Here is an 18,968-nt window from a genome sequence, read left to right as displayed (position 1 = left end):
AACATTTTTCTTGGGGGACTTTTTGAAAACTTTATGGAATCTTCTGGGATAACTGGAGATAATTAGAAGATATTTCAAAACGAGAATTATAAATCATGATCCTAATAACATATGGGGAAAACTCGACAGAAATAAGATCATGGCTCTCTCCGTTTAAGAACTGGCTGGAATATTCCAGTGAAATAACCAAAGTCAAGTTTTATTTATAGAAAGACATAAGACTAAGAGGGTATCAATACACCAACCTTCAAAGGATGGAGTCAGCAGCTTTCCATGTTAAGATGTTTTTGTCCAGCTTTTTGCCACTTGTGAGTGGTGTTTGACATTTGGTTTGTCCTTTGCTTTGGTGACACAGCTGAGTTTGTGAGAACAGCTGGGTAGGGATTGCAAGGGCAGGGAACACACAACAGGCATGGGAACGAGCTATGTCAGCCTGCCATCCCCTCCCTTCCCTCCCTTGTTGCTTTTCCCTCTAGGAGTCAAAGGCTTAGGGCAATGGTGTTGTCTTCTCTCCTTTACTGCATCAGTGGTGCTGGGGTTTATTGGGTTGCTTGCACTATACAAACATACTCCCAGCTTGGGGACCTCTGGTGGGATGGAACAACGATGAGCATGTTTCTTTATTCCCTCTACAGAGGAACACAGAAGAAAGGAAGCAAACTTTTCTTACATTTCAGAAAGTTAGCTAATACTGGCGATATTGATTAATGGAGGTCATTATAATTCTGTGAGTTTTCTGGGATTCATATAAGTTCATTTCCATTGTCTACATACAGCGAGTGATTTTAACCACTAAGAGTAGGCTGTATTGTCATTTTATAATGATTAGGCAACTGAGAAAGAAACATTTTCATTTGAAATTCAGTTCTTCCACTTAGTTTCTGTGTACCTTTTGGCTAGTCAACAAAATCTCTCTGAATGTCAAAGCCCACTTTTTATAAACAGAGATACTAATGTGGATTTGGGGGTTAATGAGTAACACATGTAAAGCATTTAGCACAATGCTAAACACTTAATGATTATTAGTTATTAATAATAACTTTGAATTCATTCTACAGTTAAGAATAAACACCATGAATACAGCACACTGCAAATAAATAATATTTTTAGTATTAAGTAAATGAAAATCATAAATGACATTTATTTAAAGTGGTAAGTTTAAATAGTTTATTCTCTCCTAAGGAAATATTTTCAGAGATATTAACAGAATATTACATAAAAAGAAAAGTTGGGCTCAAGTCGCAAAACAAAATTCATCTGAAATCACATCTCATAAAAGATCAAATACAAATCATAAAAATCTAGATTGCCAAGCTCCTGTTTCACAGACATGCATATTTCATCCATCTGTGGAGAGGAGGACCGGAAATGACTTGTCTGATTGCTTATCTAGACCCCCTCAGGCTGAAGAAATGATGGTGATGGCGATTCCTAGAAACCCATTTCTCTGGGCCCGGGTTTTCCACACCTAGATGTTGTGGAGGTGGCGCTCCTTTTAGAGACAGAGTCACCCTAGTCATTCCGTGTCCTGTCCTCTCCCATTAGCTTGTCTCGTCCCCACCCAAGTGAAACGTGGCACATGCCACTTGTATCAATATGTGAGAGAATGTTCTCTGCAGAGAGAAGAATTCACTAGCAAACTAACAAAGCTCCAAGATTTACAGCCCCAAATTCCTTTGAGGGAGAAATATGCATATAGGAAGCTCACATTTGGGACAGTAAATGAAGTGCCCATCAGAAATGGAACCAGTTTCCAAGTTTCTTAGAAATGTTGAGCTTAGAAATAAGTAGTGGTAAATACACAAGACAAAAATAGTAAATAAAAAATATAAAGTAACAAGTTTCCTTCTGAAAAAAAGAAAATATTTTACATAATCAAAATAAACGGAACACTGATGTAGGATGTAAAAAATGTAATTCTTAGAATTCCTTGGTCAATGTTTTTAAATCTCAAGAACAAAAATAGCCTTCAGAGTAGAAAAAGTGTCTATCCATTGCACTTCTTATTTGAAAAGCATTCTACACAATTTTTTAATTGATTTTTATGTTGTAGGTCAGTGCTTCCAAAGAAATTATGTATTTTTTTCTTTAAACATTTTATGTGTATATAGATTCACTTGTGTCCATATGACCAACATTAAAAATTAAACATAACCTTCTCTCATTTGGTCAAATATCACATAATTCTACATGAAAATGAAGGGCTTGTTTGTTGTTGTTAATTTGCAAAATCATGCTATTTTATATTGTATTTCACTCAAGTAAAGGAAACATTTAAAAATTCTTAACACGGGTTGGCAGCTGTCTATTCAGTAAATAGATCTTTAAGATTTGGCACAGGCCCATGGACATCTGACAGCCTTACCTTTCCCTCTAGAACATCCTTTCAACAGTCATAACTCATGAATAAAGCTGTACTTGTACATCATATTTCAGTACTTACTTGCATAATTATATTTTCTACTGAGCAGAAGTCCAGTTTCTTGATTTTTATAGCTGCAAAACGTCACCCTTGAAGACTTGTCCTTCAGGGTACATGTGCACATTTTATAACATGAAAAATAAGTACTAAAGGTAAATGCTATTGGAAATATTTACTAATTCTAAAAATTCTTTCAGTATTTTATAAGCCTTTGTGTAAAAACTAAACAGGAGGAGTTCCAAGTAAATGTTTCTATGGCCAATGAAAACAGACAAGCAAATGTGCAATACAGTCTAAAGATAAGCAGAGAGGATCGTGTCCAGAAGAACAGTTTTCCCCTCACTGCACTTAGCAGTGTATCTGGTACAGTAATCTCACTTTGCTAAAGCCTTTGTTTCATAAGGATGATGAACTAAAAGGGTTAAGTTAACATTCATTCCCAGTGAGGATCAAGCTCAGGGTAGAGCAGGCTGATTGAAAGGAATGCGTGATTTTGGAGTAACCCCTGCCACTCACTATCTGGATGGCCTTGGACAAGTCACCTGTTCCTGGCTTCACTTTCCTCACCTGTGAGATGGTAGTGAAAATACAGTGCTTGGCACATAGTATTTGTTGAAAAACAAAAGAGAATAAAAAGGAAGAGAAGGAGGCAGGAAGTGAGGGAGGGGCAGTTCCCTCCCTAACAGAGATGAGAGTCCAGCCTTGTGTGGTTTGATTGGACTCAAATCCTAAAGACCACGTTCTTTCATCCACCTTTTCTGTGGCAGGGACACAAAAGTGAAAAGTTACATAAAAAGAAAATATAAAGTTAGAATTAAGAGCACGATAAACTTTGCCTGGACCAAAATGAATGGAAACAAAATGCCATGAACAGAACTCAGAATTCTGAGAGAAGCCGTGGTCAGCCAGGAGTTTAGCTTCTTCAAAATAACGGGGAATGAAAAGCCTCCACACACGCAAGATGGGAGGGTGGACAGACATACTGCTGGAAACCGGAACCCCGCAGGCTTTTCTACAAATTGTTTAAAAAGGTCAAATTGCAAACCTCTTCTAAAACTGCTAAAGAGGAAAATATATGGAAAGTCACAAATAATTTAAATTACAAATAAAAAGGGGTCATAATAGCAAATAAAACAGATGATTCAAAATCATAAGCTAACACTACAAATAACTGTCACGGAACCTGAACACTTAAATGGAAACCCTGAGAAAGACAAAAATTAACATAGTCCAATAAAAAGAAACTGAAAGCCTGCATCTGATAATGAGTAAAGAAATGGAATTGGTAATTAGTCACACCCACGAAAGACACCAAGCCCAGATGATTTTACAGGTGAATTTTACTTAATCCTCAAGGCAAAGTAATCCTTATCTTTTAGAAGTAGTTTCAAAGACTAGAAAGACGATAGAAGTGCAAAGATGTTAAAAGAGGAAGATTATAGACTAATCTCACTTATTAATATGATATAAACATCTGTTGGCAGCCTTAAGTGAGTGGGCCGTGGGGCCCAGGCCAAAGTTCACAATAACTTGCACTGGTAAGAGGTAAATGTACGCATGCGCTAGGAGCATGCGTCAGCATTATGAACAATACGCATGCGCCCCTAGCATTATAAAAGGACAAGTGCGCACACCTAAGGGCTGGCCGCGCGCGCACCACCCACTTGTACTGCGGTAAAGCGCTCCGTGTCAGCTCCTCGCGCCTTCTTCCAGTTGGGCAGCTCACCTCCTCGAATCCTTCTTCAGCCTCCCTCGGCTGACAACATCCTAAATAACGTACTAGCTATTCAAATTTAGTGTATAAAATTAAATGTAATGTTGGGCTGCACCCCGCAGGTCGGTAAGCCTTGTAGTTGCCCAGCCTCGAGACTGAAGAAAGAGCCCGAAGACGCTAACAGAGACATCAGTGGTTACTGGACAGGGGATCTCACACATCTGAAGTGAAAGGTCCTGGAGCAACATCCCACCGTGCACGGCAGACGACAAGCAGGACGCGGCAACACGCTTCACTGCTCTGGGAAGAAGGAGGCTACCATTTATAGAGGGAATTGATAACAGGTTGGCTTATCAGTTACAGGGAAACCAGTAATTGGGGCGGGGGACAGGCACCTAGGCAGTTGCTAATTCAGCCCATCTAATTAAGAGGATTGGATAGTCGTGTGAGGGAGGCAGACCTGGCAGAGCAGGGGATGTAGAGAGCAAGAGAACAACCATCTTGAGTGTCCTGACCGTTCATGTAATGGCACAATAGGGTTTATCCCAGGAATGCAAGGTATTTCAGCACCAAAACATTCATCTGTATCCTATACTACATCAATAGGTTAAAAGAGAACAACTATAAGCCATCTTATCTTCTCAATGGATGCTAAATAAATGCTTTTTTAAAAAGCATTTATAAAAGTAATCACTCATTTGTGATCAAAACTCAAAAAAAAAAACCCAAAACCCTTATCAAACTGAGAATAGAAGGAAACTTCTTTAATCTAATAGAGTCTCTACGAAAAGACACAAAGCAAACACCATACATAATGGGGACCAATGGAAGCATTTTTCCTTAATATCAGGAAAAACAAGGATCCCTATGATCCTAGTATTCAGCATGGTCTCGATGACCTCGCCAATTCAGTAAAATTAGACAACAGTAAATAACATACGTAAGGAATGGAAAGAAAGAGACAAAATTGTCCTTATTTGCAATCAAAATGATTGTGTATATTCAAAATCCAAGAGACTTTACAGAAAAACCTGATCCTAAACTTAAAATGGAAATGCTAAAGACCAAGACAGCCAAAAAAACCCAACCAAACAAACAAAAGAACAGAAAGAGAGGGCTTCACCTACCAGACAGCAAGACTTTAAAAGCCTTGTACTTACGGTAACGTGGTGTTTGTTCAGGACTAGATATAGGGGGTACACAGAGTCTCGAAACAGAACCTCAGGTGTACAACAGACAAGACATTACCATGGGGGCATACAAGGACGAGACTAAAGTGGTTCTGAGACAAAAGAGGAAAAATGTACATAATGAAACCCCGACTTCACATAATACATAGAAATAACACATAAACATGACTTGATTGACCCAGGCAAACTCCAGTGTCGTGCTGGTCTCTTATTCCCTGTTAGCTTCACACTCTGAGCCCTACCACTATCATTTTGTGTTAGGAATCCCATGCAGAGGAATCTGCATGTATTCTGTGAAATGATAAAGAAACAAGAAGTAAAAAGTCTGATCATGCTTAGGATCTCCTTTAGACCTAAAACACTAACCACTGGTTTCCTTCCACCCCAAAGAAAGTCGTGTAAAGTTCCTGATTCAGCAGATAAATAACTTACTTAGACTTCTGTTTGAAAAATAAGGCACACATCTTCTTGAAGAACAAATGAATGCATGGCTAACAAACACCCTGGATAGAAGTTTTCACATGTGAACTCATATGCACATAGTCATTAAGTGCAAAAGAAAATACAGCTTTTAATTTAAAAATTAAATGCTTTACATAAAAAGTAAGAATATGTTTGAAAAGTTCTATCTCAGGTATTTCATTTCTCCTAGGTTTGTAGCTCTTTTTACTAGATACCAACATATTTTAGCTGGTTAACAACAAAATGCAGGAATCCCAGAGGGGATTTTAATGCAGTCATTGAAAATACAAGCTATTATAATAAAACCATTGAATTTTAACTAAGCTGATATTCTAATCTATATATTGCTGTAAGGGCACAGTAAAAACATAATCTCAAAAATTCTAGTGTCTGTGCCAGAAAGGTGACAACAATCCAAACTCAGTTTTGTAGCAAAAGAGGCTAACATTCAATTACTTTGTTATGCACTTTAAAGATTTCAACAGGTAACTGAAAAAAAGGGAAAGAATTTTAGGAGTAATTTTGATGGCTAGAAAGCTTACAGATAAGAAACTAACAATTCAGTCCAAAAACAGGTCACAAGGCAGTTAGACATGCACAGAATATGACAGTCATAAAAATAAACCCTAAAATGAAGAGTGAAAACTATCTCATTTCTAGTCTTTGTACAGCTCACTCATATCACTTACTTGGGCTGTGTCTCTGTGGGGTTTCTCGTATCTTCTGTGCCCTCGTATGGGACTGTATCTTGGGTTTATGTGATGAGTAAGATACAGTCACAAGCCAATGAGAGATGAGGTGACTTCCACATAAGTCTCTTCCTTTATGTCTTAGATGAAATATGCCTGCCAAAATGTGCAAGTCTGCAAAGACTTCTAGTTATTCTTGGAATTTTATAGGTTCTCTGTGTATAACTTAAAATATTTGCATACAGTTGGTAAAGTCAAAGTTATAGGTGCTGAAGTGTGCCTCTTGCTACACATTTATTTTTAAAGTCTTAGAACTACAGGCACCTGGAGGAAATGCAAACTGAGGGCAAGTACACCATCCTTACAAATACACACATGGCTTGCTGCCTGACTTCACTAGATCTCCTTGGTGCATCCTTGGCTGACCACCTCCTCACTGGAACCCGTCTCAGACAGCCTCATCTTTACCTGCTCTGCACTTATTCATCACAGTGTCTGACAACTTACTGTGTTTTATTTGTTTGCTTTCACCCCCACTTCACCACCACTGTATTCCCCTAGTGGAATACAGGCTGTACCAAGGCGGGCACTTCATTGTTTAATTTAGTGTTGTGTCCTCAGTCTCAACAGGAGTGCCAGGCACATCGTAAGCACTAATATATATTTGATGAATGAATGACCCCAATTTCTATTTCCTCACAATTCATAATTTTACAAGAACTCTTCAAATTTTCATTGCTGCTAGTATATTTCACTACACAATTTTCTCAGAAGGGCTGAAACCAAGTCCCCCTAACACCAACTTCCTTTCCCCAATTTATAATTAATCTCTGTCCAAAACTGTATTCCCTCTCCTGTCCTCTCTGACCTCAGTGCTATGCTGACTGAACACTCATCAGCCAGCGTCAGAGGGCTAAAATTGCTGTTGTCAACAGCATTGTTAACGTACTGAAGTTACTAATAGGTATCACCATTAACCTACAAACTCAGGTTGTTTCTTAAGGGCAAAATGAGCTAGCAAGACCCCTGAGCATGGACCACCTGGCCAGAGACAGCCTATGACTCTCAAAACTACGATTAAGAAATGTCACAGGAATGTCACAAAACAATGATTAATCACAATCTCTTTGTTCTTCCTTTAAAATAGACCCCTCCTAACTCACAGACCGGGCTGGGGTGGATCTGAGGCTTGTCTCCCACTCCCTTGCTTGGCGTCCTGTGATAAACCCTTCCTTCACTGCAAACTGGCACTGTCAGAGTTGGGCTTTCGGTGCTGCAGGCACATAAGCCCTCTGCTTGGCTTCAGGGTCGTATTTTTTAAGGTAAGCCCGGAGGGGAAGATTCCCCTACATCTTGTTGATAATCCTTGTACAGATTAGTAACAAATGCCGATATGTTTCAGAAATTAATTTTTTTGGTCCTTGGTGCAGGAATGAATTCCAGCTACAGTATTAGAACAGTTCAGTGAAAAGATGCAGTGAAATACCTGCCTGTGCATTATTAGACCTGAAGGTTACACATTAAACTTTCTAGTGACAGTCTGTCTGGCTTTCAGCTTCTGGGAAGTGACACTCACAGGCAGCAATAGAAAGCTAGCAATCCTGTAATATTTCCTAAGTGCTTTTAACTTTGAAAAATGTGTTTACATCCATTTATTATAAACATAAGAAATGAAAATAAGTATCTATATTAGTCTGTAAAAAGTCTAATTAAGGAGACACAAGTACAGCCCCTTACCTGCCAGAAAGGTATCTGTAGCTCAAAATCAAGTGCAAATGGCATGGGAGCTGTACAAAGTTAACACAGTGTGTTTACTATCCTTCACTGAGTTTTAACTTACATTTTAAAAAATCTTTTGGTCCTCACTTCAGTTATTTTTAATCCCTATTTTATAGATGAGGAAACAGAGATACAGGGAAATTAGATACACTGGCCCAGAATTTGGGATGGGATAAGCCTAGGCCTTCAGATGACACATTAAATATTCTTTCCCTACATGTTTCAGTGGAAAAAAATCATATATTCAAAAAATAGCACTTTCCTCCTTTTCTGTAACAGTTTTCTGCTTTACAACCCGTTCTGCTTGGCTGGAGGAAAATAGAGCAACACATCACCAGTTTTGGGGAAGGGGTGGCCATTTGTTCCTTGGTCATCGATCAGTGCAGGCTATCCTGGAAGCTGCCCACCGTCTCTGGGTGTGTGGCGTTCAGACCAGCAGCCCCTGCTGCTCCTGCAGTATCCTCATTTTGCCCAAATGTGGCAGTTCAGTCAGTTACAACGCTGCCTGAGGTTCCAACCGCCCGCCGCCCAACACGACTACTTCTTCGACATGGTCTTTCCACCTTCCAGGCAGCAAAAAGGGTCCCAGCATCCCTCTGCCCCGGAATCACACAGATTTCCCTTTCTCTTCTATCCCAGCCCAGGTGGGGATACTGCAAAATCTCCTAGTCTACCACCAGCTGTGGGACTTTGGGCAAGTTATTAGACTCTCTGTCTCAGTTCCTTCATCGTTAGATGAAGGTTTATTCTACAATAAATATTACTGAGTACGCAATCTTTGCTAAGTAATGTTCTGGATAATAGAAGTAAAGCAGTAAACAAATACAGACAAAAATCCTCACCCTCACGGAGCACTCTTAGGATATTAGTAGTAGCTCCCTCACGGGGCTTTGTGAGCATTTAGTAAGTACATAGATACATGCTTGAAAAGGCGCCTCGTGCATAGTTAGAGATCTCTGAATGTTAGCCATGGTTAATAATCATTCACAATTTGTCTGAAGAGAGGATCATTTTCCTTCGAGAGTCTATGGTGTCCAGTTCTTGCCCTCTCTGTGATTATGTTCTGAAACTAAAAGTCTGAAAGAAAAGCTATTGCCAGGCAACTGTTATTTTTCATGCTGCTTCATCCTCTGCTGAGGAAATGAGCACAGAACCAGCTCTCTGTTTGAATGGGGAGGCGGGTGTGGGGAGAAGCAAAGGTGAAAAATGCAGGGTGAAAACGCCTTATCTGTCACCTTCTCACATTCTCCCCCAGCGGTGCCGATATTTCTTTGTGCCACGTGCCCTGCATGGACACCCTGCGCATGTAGATTGGATTGTATGAGAAATAACTGTGAGTAAATATGACAATTTGTATGATAATGTTTACACAATCATTGGAAAAGCTTTTGTAATTTAATCGAATATATCTTCCTTTTCTCTGGCGACTCCCAAATTGGAAAACTCTGACTCTTCTGATATAATTAGCAAGTTCCTAACTGCAGTTCAAAATCCAACATTAACTCAGAGTCCAACTTCATTCTTGTTTTCCTTCTCCTCCAGCCTGGGCAATGGTGGGGTCATACAAGGTGCTGATGAAGTCTTCCAGCCTGGAGTACCGTGGGCTGGAGCTCTGAAACAGAATCTCAGCCACACCACGTCCTGGAGGGGACCTTAGGCACATCCCTACCCTCTCTCAGCTTCAGTTTCCTCCTCGGGAAAACGGTGGTGATAAAGAATCATTCTTATTTCTCAGAGTTGAAAGGATTAAACAGGTAATCTAAGTCACTCTGTGTTGATTGGCAACTGGTTACTGCTTGGTAAGTATTAGTGGTTATTACATATTTCTTTAATGATGGAAAAATAAATACCACATCTTAAAAACAGCCCACATACTAGTTCCTCTTTATTTATTTTGGTAAAAGGGAAATGTTCAACCAGACCTATTTCTACTTTTCTAGCTGCACTGTTGATGGAGAAAGAAGGAAGTCTCCAGGAGAAGCCCACAGAGCTCCTATCTCAGCTTACTAAGCTTTTTGGTATATTTCATGCAATCAAGCAATTTCCTTTTCATAGTCAGTTATTTGAGAAACTAAAAACATCCAAAACTAAATTATTTAAACCTGGGATTGAGAAGGCAGGAAATGAAGAATCTGTTTCTTTTTCTACTCCTAACCTATTGGGTAGTTGAAATGTGTTTACAAATCTTTAGTGCCCCTGTTTTCCCCAATTTCAACAGTGATAACACTATTTTTCTTACCTGGCTCTTCAGATACTGTGAAGAATAATACAGAAATTATCTCCAAGATGGTGAGTAAATGCTTTTCTGCTGAGCCTTTGGCTGAAAGGGGACTTCCAAATATAAGCAAATAATAGTAACATAAGTAACTAATATTTCTTAACTGCTTCCTGTGGGCCAGGCGTTGACAATGTGCTTGCCATGTATTAGCTCATTTAATGCCCACAAAATAGCATCACAAATGGTTACATCACTTGAGTGTGGCTACATAACTGACTAGGACGTGTGATGAAAGCATTTCTAGATATAAAATTCCTCGAACATTTGAATCTTTTTCATGAGATTGCACGTTTACTCTTCTGTCAAGAATGGGGGAAATAAGCATTGAAATAGAATAAGTTAGCTTGCTTTTAAAGATTTTTCCAGAATCCATTATCGTCCCTTCTGTATCATTACAACACACACTGTAGGAGGAAGGACCCTGCATAAATCCCACCTGTGCCTTTACCCTGTCCTGTTATCCAAAAGCATCTCATCTCCGCTCAGAATGTCAGTTCTGGGAAAATAAGAGTTGGCCAAGTGACCTCTAAAGTCACTTTCTGCTCAGTTGTTCAATGACATAATTTTCCCGCTGAAGACATTTCTCTGTCTTACATAAAAACTATGTCCAAAGGGACACAGTTCATGGACTGAGGATTACAGGGACACAAGCTATTTTGTCCTCAAATCTAGCGACAAAGACAAGATACTCAGATCAAAGGAAGGTCATCCTCTCTGATACTCTGGGGTCACATGACGGACTTACTATTTACAGTGACTAAAGTGACGCAGGTAAGAGTGTAATTTGGAGAGGATTTTTTGGTGAGATTAAAGCCTTTTCCTAGAACTTACCAAGAAGCAAGCAACCAAACTGCATCTATTAAAATGATTTGCATGTTTTGATTTTTTTAAACATATTTTGAAAATATATTAGTGCAAAGAGGTGTACTTTTTCATGAAATTTTTTTCAAAAAAGAGATTTTGGAGAAGAAGAATGTGTCAGAAAATATTCAAGACTCTAAAGAGGACTGACTAATCATAACAAACACTGATATTTATGCTTATCATGTGCCTGGTACTCACCCAATGTTTCAATTTGTCAAGTTCTCAAAACCAGAAAGCAGCAAATCCAGTATTTTAGCCAGCTAGTGTGCCTTCAGAATCTTTGCTATTAATCACTGTATTAGATGGTCTCATAAATATATTATAGAGTGATACATAATAAATGTATACCTATAATAAATATAATATACTTATATAAATACAATATACTTATATTTATTATAAATATATTTTATATTTCTAATATATGTATAAATATATTTATATTTATTTATAGTAATTAAATAACTAACATTTTAAAGGATGTATTTATGTATGTGTTATTTATGTATGTGTTTGTTATTTATATTTCTTACTCTACCAGGCTTCTATCATTTGCTGACACTATTTCTTAGGATTATTCAACTTTCTTTAGCCTAACCATACATAGCAAACAGATTTCTGATCTAAATTCTTTCTCCCAAGAAAGTTTTGTTTTGTTTGGTTTTAATATTTCATTCTAGAAAATGACTTTGCATGCCTCCGAATCAAACATGTAGGATTTCTGGCAGAATCTTTCAAACTGGCCTGTAATGCAAAAAGAGGAAATTGCTTAGAACAAAGGAAATCAGGAAATCTTGGTTCTGCTGACACAACTAACTTCTGTGTCTATAAGGCAAACAGAGCTCAAGTCAGAGGAGAATGCTAAGTGATGACAACAGAAATAAGGTGCAGCCTCAATCCTTAGAGCACAGAGGGAGGGTATAGCTCAGCGGTAGAGCATGTGCTTCGTGTGCATGAGATCCAGGGTTCAATCCCCAGTACTTCCATCAAGAAATAAATTAGTAAGCAAACCTAATTACCTCCTTCCAAAACAAAGAAAAAAAGTGCAACAAAATCAGCTATGCCAAAAATAAAAGAAATCCTTGGAGCATAGACTTCCATAAGAATATAAAAATAGGGTTTTTATAAGCAAAGGAAAAGCAATTTTCATCTATAGCAAAGTAACAGAAAGATCCAGAGAAAACAGTGAACAAAGTTACGCTAAGAAACATTTTTCTGGCCTGCGAGATACAGTTTTGCTACAGGAGTACTTTGGTCCATTATGAGCCTGAGCCATATGGAGAGAAAACACCAGCTGCTAAATGCTGGGACCTAGTCCACAAAGGCTGGAGATGGCATGTTTCCTGGCAGTGTGTACATCCTGCTAACATAAACAGTTTCAGTAGCTCGTGGGAAGCTACTGGCCTCAACTAGGGTGAACCACCGTAGTCCAGGGGAAAAGATTCAGAATTGTCTCAAAGGCCTAGGTTTGGAGGAATTTATATAAGTGGTAAAAATTCAACATCTGTGGACTGATGTCACAACTGAAAGAAGATACATAAATGTGATTCTGAAAAAGAATTGAATGCTTCCTAAATATTAACAAGATCCCCATAGCCTATGTAACATACGGCAGACACATGGCTCTGTGGTCACAACATTTTTGTTTAATTGCTTGCCACAGTAGTTTTGACCATTTCGCTATTCACTTCCTTCCTCAAAATCTATTTGTTATCCTCCCTAAGTTCTATTTCTTTCAAAGAGAGAGACCTGCCTCAATCAAATACTTCTGTTTAATCAAGGAATGAAAAGTACACACATAAATGAGTAATTAACACAAGACTATCGCTTCACTAACATTCACACAACCAACATGTATTGAACACTGGGACCAGTACTGGAAGATGTCTCCTGTAAAGATTTTTTTCTTGTGACATATGCTTTTTGGTGTCTTGCAAGAAAACTTTAAAAGGAAAAACTCTGTAAGACAATTTTCAGTTTCTCATCGCTGTCAAAGATGCTTTGATAGATAGGTGTATTCCCTTTCCCATGCAGACTGATCCCACTACTGGTTATGCTCTTCATTAAGATAATCCAGTTCTCTATAATTTGATGCAACACTTGGAAAGAGGATCTGCTAAACAACTGACAATAATTTTTTTTTATTTATTTGGCAAGCATATTTTTAGCATATGCTAGTAAATTTATGTTTTAGTTTTTTAGTGGTTCATGAAATATTGAGTGACCTGATTCAACTTCCAAAAATTCCAGACTAAGGAGCAGATCTTAGATGAATGGAGGCTTGCTAATTGCAGACATTTGGTAAGTCTCAATTTGAAAGACAGTCTTCCTTTTCTGCAAATACATAGAAATTCATATAAAACTATGTTATACGGACTTAAACTTAATGTGCTACGATGTTTTTGTAAGTGTTCAGAAACAAATCTTTGTCTTTTATTTCTTCTAATCTAGTGGTAATTCCATGTCAGTTTTGAATTTCTACTTGTTTCCTGTTTTAAAACAGCAGGTAAGAGGTATGTGTGCTCTGGAATACAGCAAATTCTCTTCGTTTAAACAGTTCAAGCAAAATGGTGTTTAGATGCCTATCAGCTACCAAGATTAAGTCGCTGTTCATGGTTCATTTTTTCAATTTTGGCAAATAGAAGGTACTACATTCTTTTTAGAAAAATCGAAGTCGTCTCTTATCTCTTACCAAAGTCGAAGACCTCTTTTAGCATCCTATGAATTTCAAAACGTGAAGTTTGAACTTGAGCCAGTTGAATGTTTAGTTTTAGTTCTCGTTCTTTGGATCCTATTTATAAATTCAGAGAATAAGATAGAAAAAAATCTTAAAAATGTGCTTTGTAAAAAAATGTGTTGAAACTTTTTCCTGTGTTATCTTAAATTTATATGATGGATGTGCTCAAATTAAGTGTATGGCTTGATCTCCTTTTCAGGAATGGAAAAAAGTCACAATTCTTATATATTCCTATACTTGAAGTTTTTATAATTGTTTTCTCTTTTTATTTATTCATATCTAGTTTGTATCTTATTGTTTAAACTTCCAAACTTGTTCTTTCAAGCAGCTGGCTAAGCATGATGTATGAAGACACATGTTAATATGCCCAGCCCCACTAAAAAGACAGTATGGAAGATCTCGTCAGCAAGGGCAAAGAGAAAGGGAGGAATCAAGAGTATAGGAAACATTGCAAAAAATATTTTGGCAGACAGGTAGCAAGTGGAGGAATGGCATTTGATTAAATCTATGTAGTCAGTTATGACCCAAGTTTCCCTAAAGGTGGGGAGGAGGACATACACTGAGGAGATGCCATGCCAATAACCCTGAAGAATCCATGACCTCAGGACCCCAGGACCCACAAAAGTGGACTTGAGATTCAGGACAGGAAAAAGGACATTGGTCAAAAATCAGCAGAGAAAGCATTTCAGCCCTGGTTGCCCTATCCTTTCTCAAACCACCAATGCCCATTAACATAGCCCTATGCTTTAAAAGGAAAGAAAGGGAGAGAACCTTGGAGAAACAGAGACAATGTAAAGTATGAGGCATAAAATCAAGTATTCTAATTATTTAATAATTTTCTTATGGTATATAGTTTTCAAAAATAATTTCCTTAAAAATTTAAAGTGAGAATACTGCAATCAATTCAAATATTTGGTATGCTTATTTCATAATAGTGATAGTTGTAGGGCTGTTTAAGGCACACAGCAAATCTGTAATGTAAATCTTATTAGACCCATTGTACAGATGAGAAAATTAAGGCTAATAGTGATTAAGCAGCTTACCCAAGGTCACACAGCTATTAGGTAGTGGTACTAGTACTCAGACTCAGTGCCGTTGATCACAAACCTTATGCTCTTACAACTACCTGGAAGTGTTTCACAAAGTTTTGGTTTACAACCATTCTGCACGGAGAGAAGATTCTTCAGGATAAAGAAGTATAGTGGACCATTCCCTACAACTTTAGAACTCCTTATTACTTGGTTGTTTAATTTGATTGATAAACTTGAAATTTAAAGGTTGATATAAATAGTCTTAAATATTATTTTTTCCTAAAGCTGCAAATACACAAAATTAAATTTAAAAATGCAAATTCACTGGACAATGTAAGTCAATCTTACCAAACATTTCTTATCATTTTTCTGTTAGTCATTTCCTCTGAGATTTGTTTTTCTCTGTGTCTAACGTTTCTAAACTCATCCTCTGATGAAAGCTTTGCTCTGGGTAATAGCTGAGACCAAAGTACCTAATATTTCTCTCCATTTAAACATTACCTTAATTTTTTTTGTATTCTTTACCAACATTTGTCAGGTTGTTCAAATAGCAATTTGCATATTCACATATTGATTCTCTAATAGAAATAGTTGGGCGGAGCCATCACTCAGGAGAGTTGGGCTGAGGTTGTGGGTGGAGAATTATGTGGGATGGGCTGGGGTCGGGGTATGAATTTGTAGGAAGATCTGGATAGAAAAACCTTCCATCATGTCTTTAGTCCAGCTGCCATACCCAGCATTTTTAGGCAGGTTAAATAAAATAAAAAGTCTATCACAAACAATAAACAGTCGGGAAAATCTGCACGGCAAGATGCTTTGTGATCATATACAAATGAGGGAGGGGCAGTGTTACCTGGCATAAGCAGGCGATGTTAAGGACAGGCCGAGGTCCTTGAATGTGTTCCAATCTCCATAGCCTGTTAGCAGCAATGGAAAACTGTTCTCCACCCCACCAACTACTTGCCTGACTAGGAAGACCCTCAAAGTTGTAAGCCAGGGCCAACATCCCAGGTCACTCTTTACTAGAAACTTCCAGAAAACGCTCTACATCAACTATGCTCCACATATTTTCCTTCCATTCTAGTTTCATAATATTTCTGAACAGGTTCCTGACAATGTGTTAGGTGCTAAGGTTTGCAAGTCATGTGTAAAGTGCTGTAAAAGTCAACCTTTTCAAAGGCCTCCAATGAAACCCAGGAAGCATGTTAAAATGAATTGCCTGATAACATTTCTCTCTTTTTTTCTACTTTATCTTTCCTTTTAATCTGTTTCTCCTTCCTGTAGAGATATTTTTTAATGTTTCACAGTAAAAGCTCATTTTTCACTGCTGAAAAGAAATTCATTATGTAGGTGGTGGTAAAATTGTTACTTTACTGGTGAATTTAATCTACTATGCCACTGTGCAAAATTTGTGACTGTTTGCCACAGATGAAATGATCACTTTAGTTCGCCCACGTATGTAATGACAACGTTCAGGCAAAAGCAAGAGGACAAAGAACTTTCTTTGATTCGTTTGGCCAGTTTTTCCTTCTCTCCCATGGTAAATATTTTGTACATAAATCTTTGTACAATCTTTTCTATTTTAATTCCTAGAAGAGGAATTGGTTACGTGCATTTTAAATGATAATGCCCATTGCCAGACTGACATGCAGAAAGGCTGCACAAACTTATTGTCCAGCTAATACGAGTTAATGGTAATTATTTTAGTCTTTTTTAAATCCATGAGTAAAAACAAACTCATAGTACTTATTGTTTTGTTTTGTGATTTACTTTTTAAATCTTTTTATTGTAAAATGAAATACATATACAGAAAACCACACAAAACAAATGTGCATCTTAGTGCATTACTATAAGGTAAACACATTTCTAACTACTAACCAGATCAAGAAACAGACCTTTACCTGTCACCCCACTGAAATTTCCCTTCAACATACTCCTTCCTCTTACGAGGAACCACTATTCTTGCTTTTTATAGTAATCCTTCCTTGCATATATTTGTAGTTTTATTATCCAACTAGTCTTGCCCATTTGAAAAAAACTGATTTTTTTAATATTTGTTTCCATTTTATTTATTTATGTTTTATTGAGGTAGCATTGGTTTATAACATTATATAAGTTTCATGTGTACAACATCATATTTCTGCTTTGATTCAGAATCAAGGTAATGTCGCCAACTCTACAGCCAATCCAGTAATATTATAATGCCTGTCCTAGCTGAACTCAAAGCACAAAGCATTCCTCCAACTCAAGAAGTCATATATGAACTCTATTAATTCCATTCTATACAAATATTTGGAGACCAGATGTCATCTTGAAATAAAAGGTGTGGTTATCTAATTTGGTAAGAAAGATGGAGACTGAATGCTTCACAGCAAACCATTTGTGTTTTCTTTTTCTCAGTTTCTTCAGATGTACCTTTAAAAAACAGAAACACTGTGATAGAAGATCTAAAAATTATTTGATGAAGTGGAATACTGATCACTTATGTGCATAAGTGATAATACTATTTTTACACTGCGGAATTCTTACACTATTTTATATTGGATGAAAAGATAATCCAGAGTAACTTTCTGCTCAGCAGGACTGCTTTACGTCTAGTCCCAGTAGGGCTGTTTTCTGGTGCTCCCAGGTAGAGAATTGAAAAACAGAATAAACAAATCATACGTTTGAACAAATTTAACTTGTGTGGTGATCTCAGATACACATTCTTTTAAGGAACTGTGAAGTAATCAAGTTTCTTCAAAAAGACACTTTTAGGGACTCAATTTGGGAAAAGCCAAACCTGTATATACTCTGAAACTACTCATCCATTGAGATAGTGAAAAATCCCTGGGATGGATGATGGTGATTGTTGTACAACAATGTGAATGTACCTATGCCACAGAACTGTACACTTAAAATGGCTAAAATGGTAAATTTATGTTATGTATATATGTATTTTTTAACCAGCTAAAAATACTTTAAAAAAAGGTTTATCCTGAATAAAACCAAATTGAAAATATTCTCTAAATTGAGTTTGAACTTTCATCATATTTGGTTTGAATCTTGAGAGACTGCCATACCAGTGGTTCTTAAGTTCCTGCCAAAACCTTTCTGAGTATGTTTGGCTTGGTTTTGGAGGATAACATTTATTGGCTACATAAAATATAACTCATGTCCTTACTGATTCCTTAAAATAAATAAATAAATACACTGTCCAAATTGAGTTCAGCTTTGAATTAAAAGTCATATCCCTAGCTCCCAGAAAATGCCTATTGCCTTTCTAGCACATGTCCAATACTTACATTTGTATTTGCGAAACAATTCCTCCAGAGATGCCACATGACTGCTTTTAACTGAAACATGTTGGACTTCTTTATCTGATGTCCAAGACATATAAAAAATATTTGTATGAAAAACTGGTTAATGGTTCAGTCTGTATTCAAGCCTAGTTATGTACACAGCTCAAATGATGTTCAATTCTAGTCCATTGAGATCAATGCTCAATAGAGTTGATGGTCCTATGATCCAGGAGATTATTATTAAATATCTCAAGTAGGATTCTCAAACCAACTGGCTATGTTTTTGATGTAAAGCTGACCCTACTTTTTATCTGCCAGAGACTCAGAATGTTATTTACCAATTTTTTTCATGATAGGCCGTAAAGTATTCTGCAGTAAGTCTAGGTTAATACATTGCTGAAAATTTTGGTTTGATTTTGGCTTTATCTGAACAATTTTCTGTTGTAAACAATTTAATATAATTCCAGCTAGTTACAGGTGTTCTTTTTAGTTTAGATGTGTGTTTAAGTCTGATCATGCAT

General features: G+C 37.3%; 1 protein-coding gene and 1 long non-coding RNA gene across 9 annotated transcripts in view; one reads left to right on the top strand and one right to left on the bottom strand.

The window, feature by feature from the left end:
- Positions 1–10,645, bottom strand: part of HPGDS (hematopoietic prostaglandin D synthase) — a 30,428-nt gene extending 19,783 nt beyond the window's left edge. The window contains exon 1 of one of the 4 annotated variants that reach the window (XM_072940387.1): positions 10,496–10,645. Coding sequence is in view for 2 of the 4 variants with exons in the window: in XM_072940392.1 (XP_072796493.1) it covers positions 2,444–2,449 (6 nt within the window). In the remaining 2 variants the exon portion in view is untranslated. Of the gene's footprint in view, positions 1–2,443; positions 2,539–6,477; positions 6,523–10,495 lie in introns of those variants that run through there. The other 3 variants (XM_006208958.4, XM_072940392.1, XM_072940371.1) reach the window with 3 other exon arrangements.
- LOC140686418 (uncharacterized) lies at positions 4,088–18,176 on the top strand. 5 transcript variants are annotated; one of them, XR_012060232.1, is made up of 9 exons: positions 4,088–4,480; positions 7,625–7,799; positions 9,512–9,589; positions 9,799–10,010; positions 10,197–10,274; positions 10,508–10,545; positions 13,593–13,699; positions 13,850–13,904; positions 17,567–18,176. It is a non-coding gene; the product is annotated as an uncharacterized lncRNA (long non-coding RNA). The 5 variants fall into 5 exon arrangements; XR_012060226.1 differs by having other exon boundaries at positions 17,321–18,176; XR_012060230.1 differs by having other exon boundaries at positions 9,799–10,055; positions 17,321–18,176.
- Positions 18,177–18,968: the final 792 nt, after the last annotated feature.

Source organism: Vicugna pacos, chromosome 2 (assembly GCF_048564905.1).
Source record: "Vicugna pacos chromosome 2, VicPac4, whole genome shotgun sequence".
Taxonomy (NCBI): domain Eukaryota; kingdom Metazoa; phylum Chordata; class Mammalia; order Artiodactyla; family Camelidae; genus Vicugna; species Vicugna pacos.
This window is presented reverse-complemented; position numbering and strand designations above follow the sequence as displayed.